The sequence below is a fragment of the Sus scrofa genome, chromosome 14, assembly GCF_000003025.6.
Source record: "Sus scrofa isolate TJ Tabasco breed Duroc chromosome 14, Sscrofa11.1, whole genome shotgun sequence".
In the NCBI taxonomy this organism is placed as follows: domain Eukaryota; kingdom Metazoa; phylum Chordata; class Mammalia; order Artiodactyla; family Suidae; genus Sus; species Sus scrofa.
Window position 1 is genome coordinate 29,464,325 of NC_010456.5, and position 15,987 is coordinate 29,480,311.

The 15,987-nt window shown below is 46.4% G+C and overlaps 3 protein-coding genes across 6 annotated transcripts in view; 2 read left to right on the plus strand and 1 right to left on the minus strand.

Moving 5' to 3' along the window:
- Positions 1–6,355, plus strand: part of RILPL1 (Rab interacting lysosomal protein like 1) — a 46,560-nt gene extending 40,205 nt beyond the window's left edge. Inside the window, exons 7-9 of one of the 4 annotated variants that reach the window (XM_013982785.2) lie at positions 2,908–2,995; positions 3,269–3,292; positions 5,479–6,355. In XM_013982785.2, the coding sequence (XP_013838239.1) occupies positions 2,908–2,995; positions 3,269–3,271 (91 nt within the window). In that variant the 3' untranslated portion in view covers positions 3,272–3,292; positions 5,479–6,355. The remainder of the gene's footprint in view (positions 1–2,907; positions 2,996–3,268; positions 3,293–5,478) is intronic. The other 3 variants (XM_005670586.3, XM_013982783.2, XM_001925355.7) reach the window with 3 other exon arrangements.
- On the minus strand, positions 7,350–12,727 carry SNRNP35 (small nuclear ribonucleoprotein U11/U12 subunit 35). Its single transcript, XM_003359089.4, has 2 exons — positions 12,552–12,727; positions 7,350–10,373 (listed from the first exon to the last, which is right to left on the minus strand). Exon 2 carries the CDS (start codon positions 10,368–10,370, stop codon positions 9,630–9,632), a length of 741 nt encoding a protein of 246 aa, XP_003359137.1. The 5' UTR covers positions 10,371–10,373; positions 12,552–12,727; the 3' UTR covers positions 7,350–9,629.
- Positions 13,811–15,987, plus strand: part of RILPL2 (Rab interacting lysosomal protein like 2) — a 44,789-nt gene continuing 42,612 nt past the window's right edge. The window contains exon 1 of the mRNA XM_013982786.2: positions 13,811–13,861. The gene's annotated coding sequence lies outside the window, so the exon portion shown is untranslated. The remainder of the gene's footprint in view (positions 13,862–15,987) is intronic.

Sequence of the window (15,987 nt, forward strand, 5' to 3'; positions counted from 1 at the left end):
TTTATGGCTTGGAGCTCCTGAACTAGGGGGTCTGGTCTTCCACCCTGTCAGAGATTCCAAGCTGGAACAATTAGTCTCATTCCTCAGATGAGGAAACTGGGGCCCAAAGTCACCCATTGACTTCATTGAGATGACTCTGCCAGGAAGGAACAAAGTCACAATCGGAACCCATGCCTTTTGTCTGCCACCCGGCCCCCTGCCTGCCCCAGCTGTCTCTTTTGGCCTCCCTGCCCCCCTTTCACCCCATTTCCCAAGTCATCAGCTGTGGGCCAACTGCCCAGTTCCCTTATCTCCCAAATCATCACCAGCCAGTCCACATTTCTGGGCTGAACTGGTCAAGGGAAACAGAAACTCCAGCCGCCTGTCAAAACAACGTGCCCAGACGACGTTCCAAGAATAGCTTGTGATTGAGCAGCTGCTGGCTGCAGAGTCCGGGCTTACTGCCTGGGAAGGTCACGAGGGAGCGCCTGAGTGACTGCAGCCTCGTCCCTGGTGGACACCAGGCACCAGTGCCCCTTTTGTGTGGCCCCAAGCTCTCAAGCGCAGTGCAACAGGCCACTCAGCTGCTTGCTGCTGAGCAGGGGCGTGGGAAGCAGGGGGCCAGGGAGGCAGGAACTGGCAGTGGGTACAGAGGCATAGCCGGAGAAGCTGCGATCAGAACAGCTGGCCTCCCACACCGGAAAGTCTGGCCTTGGAGCAGGCGGCCACCCAAGTCTCCGACAGTAGCGACAACGATGCGTTCTGTCCCTGTCCTCCTACCCACCGCCCTCCTCACTGCAGCCCAGAAATAGCTTCTTCACTGCCGCCCATTACACTGCCTGAAATGCCACTGTTAGAACTTCATTTGGTTTGAGTCTTCCAGAAATAATTGTCAAGGGTGAGGGGTGGGGGTGGGGTGGGGAGTTGGAAACCAGCTACATCATATCCAGGACATAACTTCTGACCAAGATAAGCCAGTCTTTTTCCATGGAAGTGGCTGTCCCTCTAGAGGAGGTGGCTTTTGCAGCGAGGCACCGGAATAGAGAGGGAAGGGGGCTGTCCTTTCAGTGATCCCAGTGAGACACACAGAGAGCAGCTCAGCCAGAACCCTCCAGGGTTCCCAAGGCCCCAGTGCATTAGTCTGGCCCCTGACCAAGCCCCTAGTGAAGTCCATCACTTCCCAGCGGGCAAACATCTGTCCAGGCAGAATACCCACCCCACCTCTGGGGCCATCATCTAAACAATGACTGTGTCTCTGGAGGTTCCTTGTTATGCTGAGAGAATGGGTCCTGGTAAAGGTGAGTGCAGAACTTTGTGGCTTAGAGCCCCTGGAAAGCTAGTGATACCCGCTAGCCTGGCCTTTGGGGATTGGGCCCATTCGTTTACCAAATGGAATCCCCTCTTCTCATTATCATCATGGGAAGCCATCCAGATGGTTCTGCCAGAATGCCAACTCCCAGCTACTCTGTGAAGTTGCATCAAAGGTGATCCAGACACAGAATCCTCAAACCTCATTTGAGATCGTCGTACTATAGCTTTTCCCAAGAGTTCCCACTATGGCACCATGAGATCGGTGGTGTCTTGGGAGGGCTGGAACTCAGGTTTGATCCCTGGCCTGGCACAGTGGGTTAAGGATCCAGCATTGCTGCAGCTGTGGCTTAGGTCGAAACTGTGGCTCAGATATGATCCATGGTCCGGGAATTCCATATGCTGCAGGGCAGCCAAAAAAGAAAAAAAAATATATGTATAGATATTCATAGCTTTTCCCAGACAACTTCTTTTTAAAAGAAAATCAAAGCTGTTCAAAGCAAGCTTGGGAGGCTTGGTTGGAGTTTCTTCTTCATTTTCCATGTCCAGACAAGGAACCGATGAGTACTCACTGTCAGCTCCAACTTCTCCAAGCAGGTGATTATGTAGGCTCTGTCCTGCCCAGCCCATCTGGGCTGCCTCGCCCTCTCTCCTGGGTCTCCCTGGGCTGCTGGCAGCTCATGACACTTGGGGAGGAGGTACTGAAAGACACCCAAGGGTATCAACACTGACCCCCCCACAGCAGGTTTTGACCCTTTGCTTCCCACCCTTGAGGCCACCGATCCTCCGTAGGTGGTCATCACTTGCTGTATTTGTTTGCTGGGGCCAATGTACCACAAACTGAGTTAGCTTAAACAACAGAGAGGCATTGCCTCACAGTTCTAGAAGCTACAAGTCCAAGATCAAGGTGTTGGCAGGGCGGATTCCTTCTGAGGGCCACAAGAGAGAATCTGTTCCATGCTTCTCTCCTCACTTTTTTGTGGTTTACTGGCAACCTTTGGCCTTTTTTCACTTGTAGAAGCGTCACCCCCAACTTTGCCTCCACCTTCACCTGGCCCTCCTCCTGTATGCATGTCTGTGTCCAAATTGCCCCCTTTTATAAGGACATCAGTTTATGGAGTTCCCAATGTGGCTCAGTGAGTTAAGAACCAGACATAGTGTCCGTGAGGATGCAGGTTCGATTCTTGGCCTCATTCAGTGAGTTAAGGATCCAGCGTTGCCACAAGCAGTCGTGTAGGTCACAAATGTGGCTCAGATCGGGTGCCTGTGACTGTGGCTGGCAGCTGTGGCCCCCTAGCCCGGGAACTCCATTATGCCACAGGTGCAGACGTAAAAAAGAAAAAAAATAGATAAATATAAGGACACCAGTTGTATTGGATTTGGGCCACCATACTCCAGTATGCTCTCACCAAAACTAGTTACATGTCCAAGGATTCTATTTCTAAGTGAAGTCACATTCTGAGTTACTGGAGTTAAGATCGAAATGTGAATTGGGGGGAGGGGCAAGGTCCCATTTATAACATAGACCAAAAGCGAACCCTTCTGCTGATCTGTCTGTAGAGTGTTTCTTTTTCATGCCTCCCCTGTTTTGATCTTCTCTGTCTGTACTTTCCTAACCAGGATCTTTACAGCCATAATGCCCATGGTAGCAGCCGGACTAATAATAGATGACCCTACACTGCAGCCTGTTCGACGACTTGTGTCCCTCGTAGGCACTGTGTTTTTCTGGTTTCTTTTTGAGCTGTGCCTTTGGAATGTCTGCTGCGGCTGCTGCTGAGGCTGACCTGTCACCTCCAGCCACTTTAGCTGCATGGCCATCACCTGTGTGTTCCCAGCGGAAGTGGGTGTTGAGTGTGATTTCAGACATGCCGCTCAGAACGCTCAATCTGCACGAGTGAAGCCTCGAATTCTCGGCTCTGTCACCGATAATTCTTTTTGTCTTTTCTGTTTCCGTTCTAAAACCACCTTGTTCATGATCCAGTAAAGAAGGTCCTTTAAGTGACGGGTCAGTAATCAACGCCCACCACGACCCACACCCTTGAGTGACACTAACGCTGTGTTTTCAATCTCCATGCCCTGGCTTTCTAAACCGCTTTGTTTGGGCAAGCCATCATCAGTGAGCCATTTGATCTTGGATTTTTTTTTTTTTTTTAAGGAAAAGCAGAGGAGGGGACCTTTGTCTTGATTCTTTCTGTGTCCCCTTGGGCAGGAAGTGGCAAGTGGCTTTTCTGCTTGAGCCAGGTAGACGGGAACCATCACAGTAATGGATGCTGCTGTACTGGGGAACAGCTAATTGCTTTGATTACACTTTTGATTACACTCCAAAAATTGTTCGCAGATTAACCCAAAATGAAAGTTGTGCCTTCATGTGCCAGTACACATATTGGTTGTAGAAAAAAGAAACTTTAGATGGCAGGGAGGATTTTTCCAGACAAACTTGGCTTGCCCTAAGTTTACACTTTATTCCTGGTTAGAACTGTTTGTAGGATCCAGTAACCACAGAATAGGAAGATCATTTTCACCTGATGTGATTAAAACTGAATTCTACAGGCCACAGCACTAAAAACAAAAACTCAAAGAGACAGAAGGAACCAAAAATAGTTGCTCTGAAGCTTTGATTTCTCAGTGGTTCATTCCCATTCCTGTCCCTGGAAAACAAAAGAGCTACTAAATCTCTTACCAAGTTCAGAAGCCAGAATTCAAGTGTAGTGTTTAGAATAGAAGGAACCTCAGGAGTTCCCGTTGTGGCTCAGCCAGTGAATGACGAACCCAACTGCTGTCCATGAGGATGAGGGTTCGATCCCTGGCCTTGCTCAGTGGGTTAAGGATCTGGCATTGCTCTGAGCTGTGGTGTAGGTCAGCAGCTGCAGCTCTGATTCTACCCCTAGCCTGGGAACCGCCATATGCCACAAGTGTGGCCCTGGGAGGAAAAAAAAGTGGGGGGGATAGAAAGAACCTTTAATTAGAGGCTGGGAGTAGGGAAGAACCATTGGCAACTTAGAAAGGACTTTGGGGAAATACTCAAAATGGGCCAGCCCAGGTTGACTGGCCAGGGTCCTAGTCTCTGTTTAGGTGAAGTTTAAGCCAACCTTGTTTTAAATGGACCACTTTATAAGCTTTTTGCCTGAGATTTCTACCTTTATCTTTTAGGCATCAGATGGTTCATCCTGGCTGATCGATGATCAGTAGTCATGGCTGTTTTTAAAAGACTGCTTGGTCTCTCTTACTTGTTGCTGTGTAGCTATTCTGGTAACCTCAGGCTTTCATCATTAAATCAATTTTGTCACTTGTCCAAATTGAGGTTTCCCACATTTCATTCACATACTATATTCACAATGTTTATTTAGAGGACCATGTGTACTATTATTTAATATTAATTCTAATTGCCTCATTGTTCTCGGAGTTCCCATCGTGGCTCAGTGGTTAACGAATCCGACTAGGAACAATGAGGTTGAGGGTTCAATCCCTGCCCTTGCTCAGTGGGTTAAGGATCCGGTGCTGTGAGCTGTGGTGTAGGTTGCAGACGCGGCTCGGATCTGGCGTTGCTGTGGCTCTGGTGTAGGCCAGCGGCTACAGCTCCAATTCGACCCCTAGCCTGGGAACCTCCATGTGCCTCCGGTGCGGCCCTAAAAAAGGCAGAAAGATAAGATCAAAAAAAAAAAATTGTTTCATTGTTCTTAACTAACTACTTTCACCTCATCTTGAGCCCTATGAAATTTGGGCTTTGACATAGTACTTACCTGGTTTCCTGATTCACGTTAAGTAAATACAGTTACTTATATTCAAAGCACTTGTCTTTATGTTAAAATCATCTTACATTCCTTATGGCTTTCCAGTATTGCTTTCTCTGCATCATTAAGATAAACAAAGCCATTACATAGGTTTCCAGTAGCTTTTTTATTTCCACTAGTAAAAGAAGAAATCCTCAGTAGAGCCTACGGCGGGAGGTGCCTTGCACATCACATAAGTGCACGCCCTGTTCACACTGTCACCTCTGAGGTACCATGACAATGACACGCAGAATCCCCTGCTGCTTTCTGGAATAACTTCAACCCGCATCCCCAACTTTTACTTTCCCACCTTGAGTTGATTTGCTCCCTTCATGTATGCTGCTCTACGTCCCTGGCATTGCAGAAAACTGAAGTGCACAGCCAAGGGCAGGCCCTCATTTCTTTCTTTCTCTTCCCAAAGGTTTAGCTTCTTCTCCCGAGATAAGAAGCGTCTGGCCAACACACAAAGAAACGTGCACATCCACGAGTCCTTCGGCCAGTGGGCCAACTCCCACCGTGACGACGGTTACACGGAGCAAGGACAGGAGGCCCTACAGCACCTGTGACTGTGACCCACCTCTGTCCTCACACCTGAACCGCCCACCGGCAGCGCCTGCCATGGAACCTGGCCACCCCAGGTCTCACTGCCTTGTGACTTCTAGGTTCCCATGCCCCTCAAAACTGATCCCTCAAACAAACTGTCTGCTTTGAGGAAGCACGTTGGAAAACTGATGCCAAACTTTAAAAGAGACGTTTATTTATGCCCAGGGCTATCACCATTTCTAATAGATGACTCTGATCCCTTAGGATACATATTTAATTATACCACGAGAGGCCGAGTTTTGCATTAACTTCAGTAACACAAGCTTCACCAGATACATCACTCGCCGCTAAAATTGCTGTTTGACGTGCTTTGTATGAAATTCTCTACGTAGAGGTTTTATGATCATGTTTGTCTTACTTAAGTGGGAGGCAGGGGAGTGGTAGGTTTTCATTAGTGACGTTCATGAAATTGTCATGGTGGTAACGTAATATTTAGGATGAATAGAGGCGATAGGCAGGGCCTCTGACGTCACAGGACGAGCTGGCCCAGCTCAGACACAGAGCAACAAAAAATAGGGATGACAGCCCTCCCACCCTGAAACTGGAGACGAGTTTGCAAGAGCCTGTGGTTCTCTCTTGCACCTTGTTATTGATAATGCCTAGAGCATGTAGCAATGTTCAAGGCCAGTGCCTTGGAATCTGCTGTGAGTTTGCAGTACTAACCAAACAAAGTTGCTATGGATGAGACATGGCAATGTTTTCTTGTGTGGATTTTTTCTTGGCATCTTGCTTCCTTTCAGCTTTCACTGTGTCATTTAGTCCCCAGCAAAGAGGACACATGTCCCAAAGCAGATCAGGAATGGGGTGCAGAGCCCCAGGGTGGGATAGACTTGCCAAGGGCAGTGGGTGAGAGGATGGCTTGGGGACCTCATGTCTGACTGACTTACAGGGCTGCAGTGGCAGACAGGGAGCCAGACGCCTGCAACTGGCAGCTTGGGGGGTTGCCCAAATGCTTTTTCTCCACCCATGGGGCACCCAAGGCAAGGCTGGGTACTTCTGGATTGAGGGAGGCCCCATTTCCTAACAGCACTCAAGTACATCTCACTGGGCTGCTTTCTACATATCCTACGATGGTTTACTAAGAAACCATCAGGTCGGTTTACAGAATCTATGGACTCTGTTTCCAGATCACTGAGAAAAATGATCAGACAGGATAATGTTGTTTTAGAGCAGTCTTTTTCCAACCTGACTGCCCAATGTGATTATCTATGGAGTTTATTCTCAGTATAATAGTACTGGAGTTCCTGCTGTGGCACAGTGGGTTAAGGATCTGGTATTGTAACTGTGGCTCAGATTCAATCTCTGGCCTGGGAAACTCCATATGCTGTGTGTGGAGGGGGACAGTGGGTCACAACCAGAGGTGATTTTGGACTGCAGGGACTTTTGGCACTCTCTGGAGACCTTTTTTTTTTTTTTTTTTTTTTTTTTTTTTTTTTTTTTTTAACTGAGCCCAAGGCATATGGAAGTTCCTGGGTCAGGGATCAAATTTATTCATGTTTGTCCAGGCCCCTCTGGTGGACAGGTAGCTTCCTTCCATTCTTTCTAAAACAGCACTCACACTTTCACACATGTCCATCGGTCTGCAGAATACATTAGAAGTAAAATTGTAGGGTTAGTGGGTGTCCGCCTTTGCCATGCTGGTGGCTACCACTAACTACAGTCCCTGCCAAGGAGGTTTTTTTTTTTTGTTTTTTTTGTTTGTTTGTTTTTTGTAATTTTTAGTTACTAGGACTGATATAAGACTAAGTCCAAATGTCCAGGGGTGGGTCTGAGTGTGCACATTTTTTTCATCCATGTTCTGGTACTCAGGGTTGACAACTGCCAGCTCAGACTATGTAAAAGCTGCCACTGGATATACTTCTTCTGAATCTAACACACAACACACCTTCCCTGATGTGGAACACTCCTGTTAGCTAACGTACCTAACTCTAGCCCACAATGCACTGTTTTCTTTCTTTTTGCTTTTTAGGGCGGTACCCACGGCATATGGTAGTTCCCAGGCTAGGGGTCGGAATCAGAACTGCAGCTGCCAACCTACAGCTGTAGCTGCTGATCCTAGCCGTGTCTGTGACCCACACAACAGCTGGAGGCAACGACAGATCCTTAACCCACTGAGCGAGGCCAAGGATCGAACCCACCTCATGGATACCAGTTGGGCTCGTTTCTGCTGAGCCACAAAAGGAACTTCCTCTCTTTCTTTCTTTCTTTTTCCTTTTTATTTTTTTTTTCTTACAACACACTTTGTAAATGAAATGGGGGTGAAATCAGAAGGGTGTTCCTGCAAGGCTGTTTTCTGACACTTAGGAGATAGTAAAATTCTGCACTGGAAATGTACAAAGGAAAGAGTATATTTTTCTAAATGGTTCTAACAGTTGAGAGCAATTTTAAGATACCATAGGTTCCCTATAGAACAATGAGATTCATATTCCTAGTAATGAATGTGAGTCTTGATGCTAAAATCAGACATTTTGCATGAGACATCTTAAATTTTAAGAACCTGAATTTTCAAATTCAAAGATACAGTCATGGATAAAACAAAAATGTTAAATGCAACTTTCTTGAAAATCACGTGAACAGTATGGTACTTATTCGAAGCCCTCAGAAATTAAGGTCTGTAGATCCAGCTCTCAAAAAGACAAAGCCTGGATGATCAAGAGGGAAAAAGCAAATCAATCCATCAGAACTAGACATGAACCTCTCATTGACTTCCCTTGCATTTCACTCACTTCTTTTGAGCTTTCTCCTTCAGAGGGCTGAAAGATTGCCACAGACCATTCCTGCAACTCTGGGGTCTTTTATCTTACACGCCAGCCACTGTACCAAAAAAGGAAAGGAAAAAGTAGCATTTGGCTTGAGAATGGAGTTCTATTTGTTCAAGAGAAGCTGGTTGCCAATCCAGATCACTGTGAAGACTGGCTTGTAGTACCAAGTCCCTGGACATTCTCCTTGGATTCATTTCTCTATCCCATTTTTATTTCAATTCAGCAAACCCTTGCATTGTGGGAGTTCTCATTGTGGCTCAGTGGGTTAAGGATCCAACTGCAGCAGCAGGGTCACTGTGAAGGTGTGAGTTCCAATTCCCAGCCCAGTACAGTGGGTTAAAAAACACGGTGTTGCTACAGCTCAGACTCAATCCCCAGCCTGGCAATTTCCATATGGCCAGGGTGAGGGCATAAAAATTAAAAAAACAACAACAACAACAAAAAAACAAAAACCAACCTTGCACTATGGACATAAAGATAGAAAAGATACAACTTAAGTTCTGACGAAACTGGGGTTCCCAGGAGTCACATCAATGCAAATGATTTTTGGTCATCACCTCTTTTTGTCAATCCTTCCGAGTGGACACTCCAATAGATGGGGAATTCTCTGCTACCAAATTAAATGACGGTGGTAGCTCCTTACACAGGTCCTTCCATACAGGTGCCAGTGCCTACAAAACTGTTTCTCAAGCTTATCAAATAACATGTCCTTAAAACTGTAAGATAGGAGTTCCCATCGTGGCACAGTGGTTAACGAATCCGACTAGGAACCATGAAATTTCGGGTTCGATTCCTGGCCTCACTCAGTGGGTTAAGGATCTGGCGTTGCCGTGAGCTGTGGTGTAGGTCAAAGACGCGGCTCGGATCCCGAGTTGCTTTGGCTCTGGTGTAGGCCAGTGGCTACAGCTCTAATTAGACCCCTAGGCTGGGAATCTCCATTTGCTGTGGGAAGCGGCCCTCGAAAAGGCAAAAATGACAAAAACAAAAACCAAAAAAACTCTAAGATGAAGAGAAAATGAAGAGTATCAACATGTTCAGGTAGAACCTGGGTTCCAAAGTCATCAAAAGGAAACCTCAACCTGATTATCATCAGTACATTTTATTCCACCCCTGGACTTAGAATCCATATACAAGTGAGGCAGTTCTCCCTGAACTTGTACTGATGCTGCACCTTCCTCTGGCAAGGGGAGTGGGAGATGGGGGGGGTCTACTTACTTCTGTCCCTTTTCTCCCTCCCCTTGACCCTGTCATCTCTGAAGTCCCTCTCTCTCTCCCAGTCACCTTCAGGCCACACCCTTGCTGGTTCTCTCTCCTGCCACCTCTTGTCCCGGCCCCTGTCATGGCCCCGATCCCTCATCCTGGAGTCCCAGTGTCTTTCCCGGGATCGAGATCGCTCCCTCCGCTCCCTCTTTCCCTCTCGAAACTGGTCATTTTTAACTACTGGCAAGTTAATGGGCTGTCGAAAAGGCCGATCCCGCCCCCCAAACCTCAACTGCCCAGATTCCTTTTTCCCCCCCAGGCCCCCTCCCAATCGCCGAGGGATCCACCCTTTGAGGGTTCTCTCCAGTTCATAGTCCACAAATATCTCGTGCTGGTCGATGACCAGGCCATCAGCATCCCGGTAGGCTTTGAGCAGAGAACGCTCCTCTTTGTATTCGATAAAGGCGTAGCCCTTTGAGAAGCCCGTGACCAAGTCCCTCACCAGCCGAAGCCGCCGGATATCCCCATAGCGTGAAAACACTTCCTTTAACTTTTCCTCTTTGGTCTGCAGGTTGAGTCTGGCCACAAACAGAGTGAGAAGGGGGTCTCCTGTGACGCCTTTGTTGGGGGTGTATCGTGCCAACATCGCCCTCCAGATTGCACGATCGTGTGGGTCTTCGTCAGTGCCATCGATGCTGCCAGCTTTAAGTGGGTCGTACTCCTTGGCGATGGGCACCCAATCGTTCATGTTCTAGGGAGGAGCACAGTAAGCGTTTATGCAGCACCTACTACAAGCTATGCAGTTAATCCTTCCAACAACTCCATGAAGCAGATACTGTTATTCACCTCTTCTTCCAAAAGAGAAGGAGGTGGATTCTCAGAGGCTGAAGCCTCCTGGTTAGAAAGCAGGGGAGACAGTATCAAATCTGGGCGGAGGGCTCAAGGATGCCCTCACCCACTCTCTCGCCCTCCTCCTTGGAAGAAGCAGAAGGCAAAGGCCTGAGCTCAACACAGACGTATACCATCATGGTAGGATGCATACCAACTACGTTATGATGCTACAACATGGGTCAAAATCCAGGCTTGCCTTTCAGAGACTTAAAATGGTCATAGGGGAGTTACTATTGTGGCTCATTGGGTTAAGAACATGACTAGTATCCATGAGGATGCTGATTCGATTCCTGGCCTTGCTCAGTGGGTTAAGGATCTGGCACTGCCATGAGCTGTGGCACAGGTCATAGACGTGGCTCAAATCTGGCATGACTGTGGCTGTGGCCGTGGCCAGCAGCTGTAACTCTGATTTCACCCCTAGCTCGGGAACTTCCATATGCCGTGGGTGCGGCCCTAAAAAGCAAAAGGAAAACAAACACAAAAGGACCACTTCATTCAAAACTGAGAGGCAGGACATTATATCATCTCCCACCAAACTGTAAATGGAGGACGTATATGTGTGTCATCATTAGCGAGCAACTTTGGAAAAGACACTTCTCTGGTAACTTGTAAAAGGATGACGAACAGCTAGAACAAGGGAAGGAGCTTCAGATGGTTTTGGTCTGGCTTGGGCTCTGCCTCCAACTCACTTAAGGTTCTAATCTTACTTCCTACCTCCATCATAAGGTTGCAAGATAAAAACAAAAACCAAAGACCATAACAATTATAGTTAACTTGTCTTGAACACTTAGGAGGTGCCAGGCATTGTGCTAAGCACTTATCTCCCTTCACTTCTCAACAATACCAGGACACGTGTACTTCTGTTATTGCTATTTCAGATGTGGAAGGTGAGCTGCAAAAACGGCTGTCTTTTGTCCCAAAACACAGAAGTAGCCCAGCCAGGTAATGAGAACCAAGGGCTTTCTTGACTCCAGAAATTAAGTTCTTAACTATTTTCTTAGATGGCTGTCATAAAATATAAAGCTTTGGAGAGAGGGACAGGAAAAAGCTGACCAGGTCTGGGTTTTGAGGCTGAAAACCCCCACACTCTCCACCCCTGCAACCAAATGGGAGAGAAACCCCTTCCCCCATTCCACAAGCTCACAACGATCCACCAAAAATTTTTTGACATAATTGTACAAGGTCAGAAGTCCTGTTCAAAGCTTTAAGAGCTCTTCAAATTAAAATATGGAGAGAATTATAAAGGGATAAAATGAATTTTGTTTCCTTCCCGATCTGTATGCTCCTATCAATACTAAATACCAAGAAAACAGCGGGCTTCACGGCTTCTCATTCTTTCTTGCTGTATTTTCTCCGTTGCAACATTATATTGAGATTTCCTTCAACAATCTCTTTGAAATTTTATATTCTCGTCATTATTTCATTAACGAGGATGGGATGTGAAAGATGAATGGGGGGGGGGTGGAGATGGGTGCGTCAATGAACCATTAAAGACCGAAGGGCGGAAAGTGAAAAAGCGCAGGAATTAGAGTCAGAACACCCAGGTTTAAGACCTAGTGCAATCTTGGGCAAAATTTAAATCATCTGTAAAATGTTGCTAAGCGCCTCTTCACTGCATAACAGAAGGCCTACGAAAGTGTTTTATAATTATAAAGCATTATGTAAATAAAAGCTATTATTAAACAAGTAAACAGACAAGACACACCTCTCCAGGCTGATTATACATAGTAAAACACTCCCGCGCTTCCCAGGTGGGAAACTGAAGGCTGGCCCACAGGGCCCTCCGAGCACGCGCAGTGAGGCTATGGAAGCCAAGGCGGAAGTCTCTGTGATAGTCTATACTCCCAGTCCCCTCGCAGCACCTCGGTCTCTCGGCCGCCGGCCTTTCAGACTACCTCTCCCAGCCCCTCACCTTGTAGGTAGGCGCAAGACTGAAGGAACCATCCTGCCAACCAAGTTATAGCCCCCGCTCCCCGCAGCATAAACCCAAAAGGTCTCCCCATTTGCCCGGCTTCAACATGGCGGCCCACACACTAACCGACACACTGTCCAGGCGGAATTCCCTGGTCCTCCTCGCCTGGGTGGGCCCCGCTCCCACTAAACCGCTCTGGTTCACTTCAGAAGACTCGGGATTCCTTTCCCATGGAGACTGATGCCGAGCGTGGAGCGACGGTAGGTTCTTCCGGCCCGCCTGACCGGAACTTTACATCGGGAGCTACAGATTCGTCACGGGCCCTGATTTGGTTTTTGCTTTCATTTAAAAAATCTAATCGCATGCATTGAGCATCGAAGGCTCCATTGAGTATCGTCTCCAAAAAGAATGAACTTTTCGCTTTTCTAAAATTTTTCGCCAGGACAAAAAATGCTAAATTGAACAATTGAGTTGGAAGACTATCGAATGTGCTGCTAATCCTGTGAGATTCGCAGAATCGCTCTCCTTATTGAAGAGATCTTTGAGCGCCAGTGAGACTTTTCGTTCTCAGGTTCACTGTGAGAAATTGATTTTGTTTTGTTTTTTTTCCTTAGAAAATGCGTATGCTAGTTCACAAGGAAACTGTGTACGTATGTTTTCCCAGAGTTTTTCTAACCCCTAAATTTAACAAATTCGCTCCCCGCACAAGCAAAACAGTTCTTCAAAGTGAGCTCGGAAACAAGAATCGCGTGGAAGCGTGTTAAAATGCCGTTTTCCGAGCCTCACAGAGATCTCTGAATTCAGAATCTCTGAAAAAAATGTATTTTTTTGGAAAGTCCCCAAATGATTCTTTTTTTTTTTTTTTTTTTGTCTTTTTGCTATTTCTTGGGCCGCTCCCGCGGCATACGGAGGTTCCCAGGGTAGGAGTCAAATCGAAGCTGTAGCCGCCAACCTACGCCAGAGCCACAGCAAAGCGGGATCCCAGTCGCGTCTGCAACCTACACCACAGCTCATGGCATCGCCGGATCTTTTAACCCACTGAGCAAGGCCAGGGATCGAACCCTCAACCTCATGGTTCCTAGTCGGATTCATTAACCACTGTGCCACGACGGGAACTCCCCCAAATGACCCTTTAAGAACCCATGCCCAGATTTAAAACCAGGGCGTGGGAGGGGAGACCCATGTGGTCAGTAAATATTTATAGAGTAGATAGATGTATACATTCAGACTATGTTATGTTTCTTTTTTGTTAGGTCAGTGTATTCGGGTAGATTACGACTTGAACAACGAATTACTTGATACAGTTGTGCTTTCATAAATCTGATGATGAGTATCTCATGATGTTCTTCATTCACTCATTTTCTGATTCATTCTTACAAGTGGGTGATTTCTGCAAACAACTCATCTCATTTTGCTTCCAATCTTATTCTTAGAAGGTAAGCCAAATCACCATTTACTAAGGGTATATTACTGTTCTTTTTTTTTTTTTTTTTTTTTTGTCTTTTGTCTGTTGTTGTTGTTGCTATTTCTTGGAACGCTCCGCGGCATATGGAGGTTCCCAGGCTAGGGGTTGAATCGGAGCTGTAGCCACCGGCCTACGCCAGAGCCACAGCAACGCGGGATCCGAGCCGCGTCTGCAACCTACACCACAGCTCACGGCAACGCCGGATCGTTAACCCACTGAGCAAGGGCAGGGACCGAACCCGCAACCTCGTGGTTCCTAGTCGGATTCGTTAACCACTGCGCCACGACGGGAACTCCTATATTACTGTTCTTAGTCTTTATTGAATTTTGTACGTGAAGCAAAGGTCCTGAATATCTATAGCTTTCTTTATAGTACCTTTTCTTTTCTTTTCTTTTCTTGCTTTTTAGGGCTGAACCCATGGCATATGAAAGTCCCCAGGCTAGGTGTCGAATCAAAGCTGCACCTGAGGCCTACACAACCACAGCAACACTTCAGCCAAACTACATCTGTGACCTACATCACAGCTTGAAGCAATGCCAGGTCCTTAACCCACTGAACGAGACCAGGGATAGAACCACCATCATGGATACTAGTCGTCTTCTTACCAGGTGAATCATAAGGGGAACTCCATATAGTACGTTTTCTTAAAATTCATTAACAAAATGTATTGAGTTTAAAAATGAGCCATATCTATAGTTTAAACATTTATATTTAAAAATATGTGTGTATGGTATATACATGCAGTTGAATACTGTTCAGCCTTAAAAAGGAAGGAAATTCTGATAATTGCAACTTGGATGAACCTGGAAGACATTATGCTAGGTAAAATAAGCCAGACACAAAAGGACAAGTATTTTATGGTTCCACTTATAAGAGGGACCTAGAATAGTCAAATTCATAGCAAGAGAGAGTGATTTCTCTTTCACTTTCAATAGTGATTGCTAAGGCCTAGGGGTTGGAGGAAGGAGAATCATTGTTTTATGAGTACAGACGTTCAATTTGGGATGATGAAAAGAGTTCTGGTAGTGGATGGTGATGGTTACCTAATACTGTGAATGTACTTAATGCCACTTCACTGTGCTTAAAGATGGTTAAAATGGTTTTATGTTATGTGTATTTTACCACAATAAAAGTGTTGTTAATTAGATCTGTGTACCCCAGTAGCAACAAGCACCACCTAGCACCCAGATCTTGGTTTCTAATGTCATTCTCCAGTAAAAGCAACTAGAGTACCTTGGAGAAATGGCTGATTCTAGGACTGGGGCAAGAAATACACAAGGTGAACTTGGAACAACATGTAATGCCAGGAAGTAAAGAAGTATTGAAAACAAACCAAAAAACCCACCAATGATGACATCAAAGGGACACAGGAGCTAATTGAGAGACCTTCCAACAGCCAGAGAGGAACAAGTTGAGCAACAAAATAGTGTTATAGTATAACCCAAAATATAAAATAAATATCTATGAGTCTATACTGATATAAATAAATGATTAAATAAATAAAATGCATAGGAGTTCCCATCGTGGCGCAGTGGAAATGAAACCAACTAGGAACCATGCAGTTGTGGTTCAATCCCTAGCCTCGCTCCGTGGGTTAAGGATCTGGCGTTGCCATGAGCTCTGGTGTAGGCTGCAGACGTGGCTAAGATCTGGTATTGCTGTGACTTTGGCCTAGGCCAGAGGCTATAGCTCCGATTCCACCCCTAGCCTGGGAACCTCCATATGCTGTGGGTGCAGCTGTCAAAAAGGACAAAAAGACAAAATAACATAAAATGCATAGAGGAGACATGTCTCCCATGCAGAACCCCAAATAATTTCTCTAGATAACTCCTCTCTCAAGAAGGTGGAGCGTAAGTCCCCACCCCTTAAGTGTGGGCAGAGTATAATGACCTTCATCTAAACAATACAGTATGGAAAAGGGAGAGGGAAGACTTCATGGTGGGGAAACCTGACCAATAGTGCCTCAGCCAGGTGATCAAGGTCAACATCAACAGTATAAGTCACTGGACTTCCCCTCGTGGAGCAGCAGAAGTGAATCCAACTAGGAACCACGAGGTTTCAGTTTTGGTCCCTGGCCTCGCTCAGTGGGTTAAGGAT

What these genes read in the sequence shown, in the direction of transcription:
- SNRNP35 (XM_003359089.4), bottom strand. Translation starts at nt 10,370, where the DNA reads ATGAACGATTGGGTGCCCATCGCCAAGGAGTACGACCCACTTAAAGCT.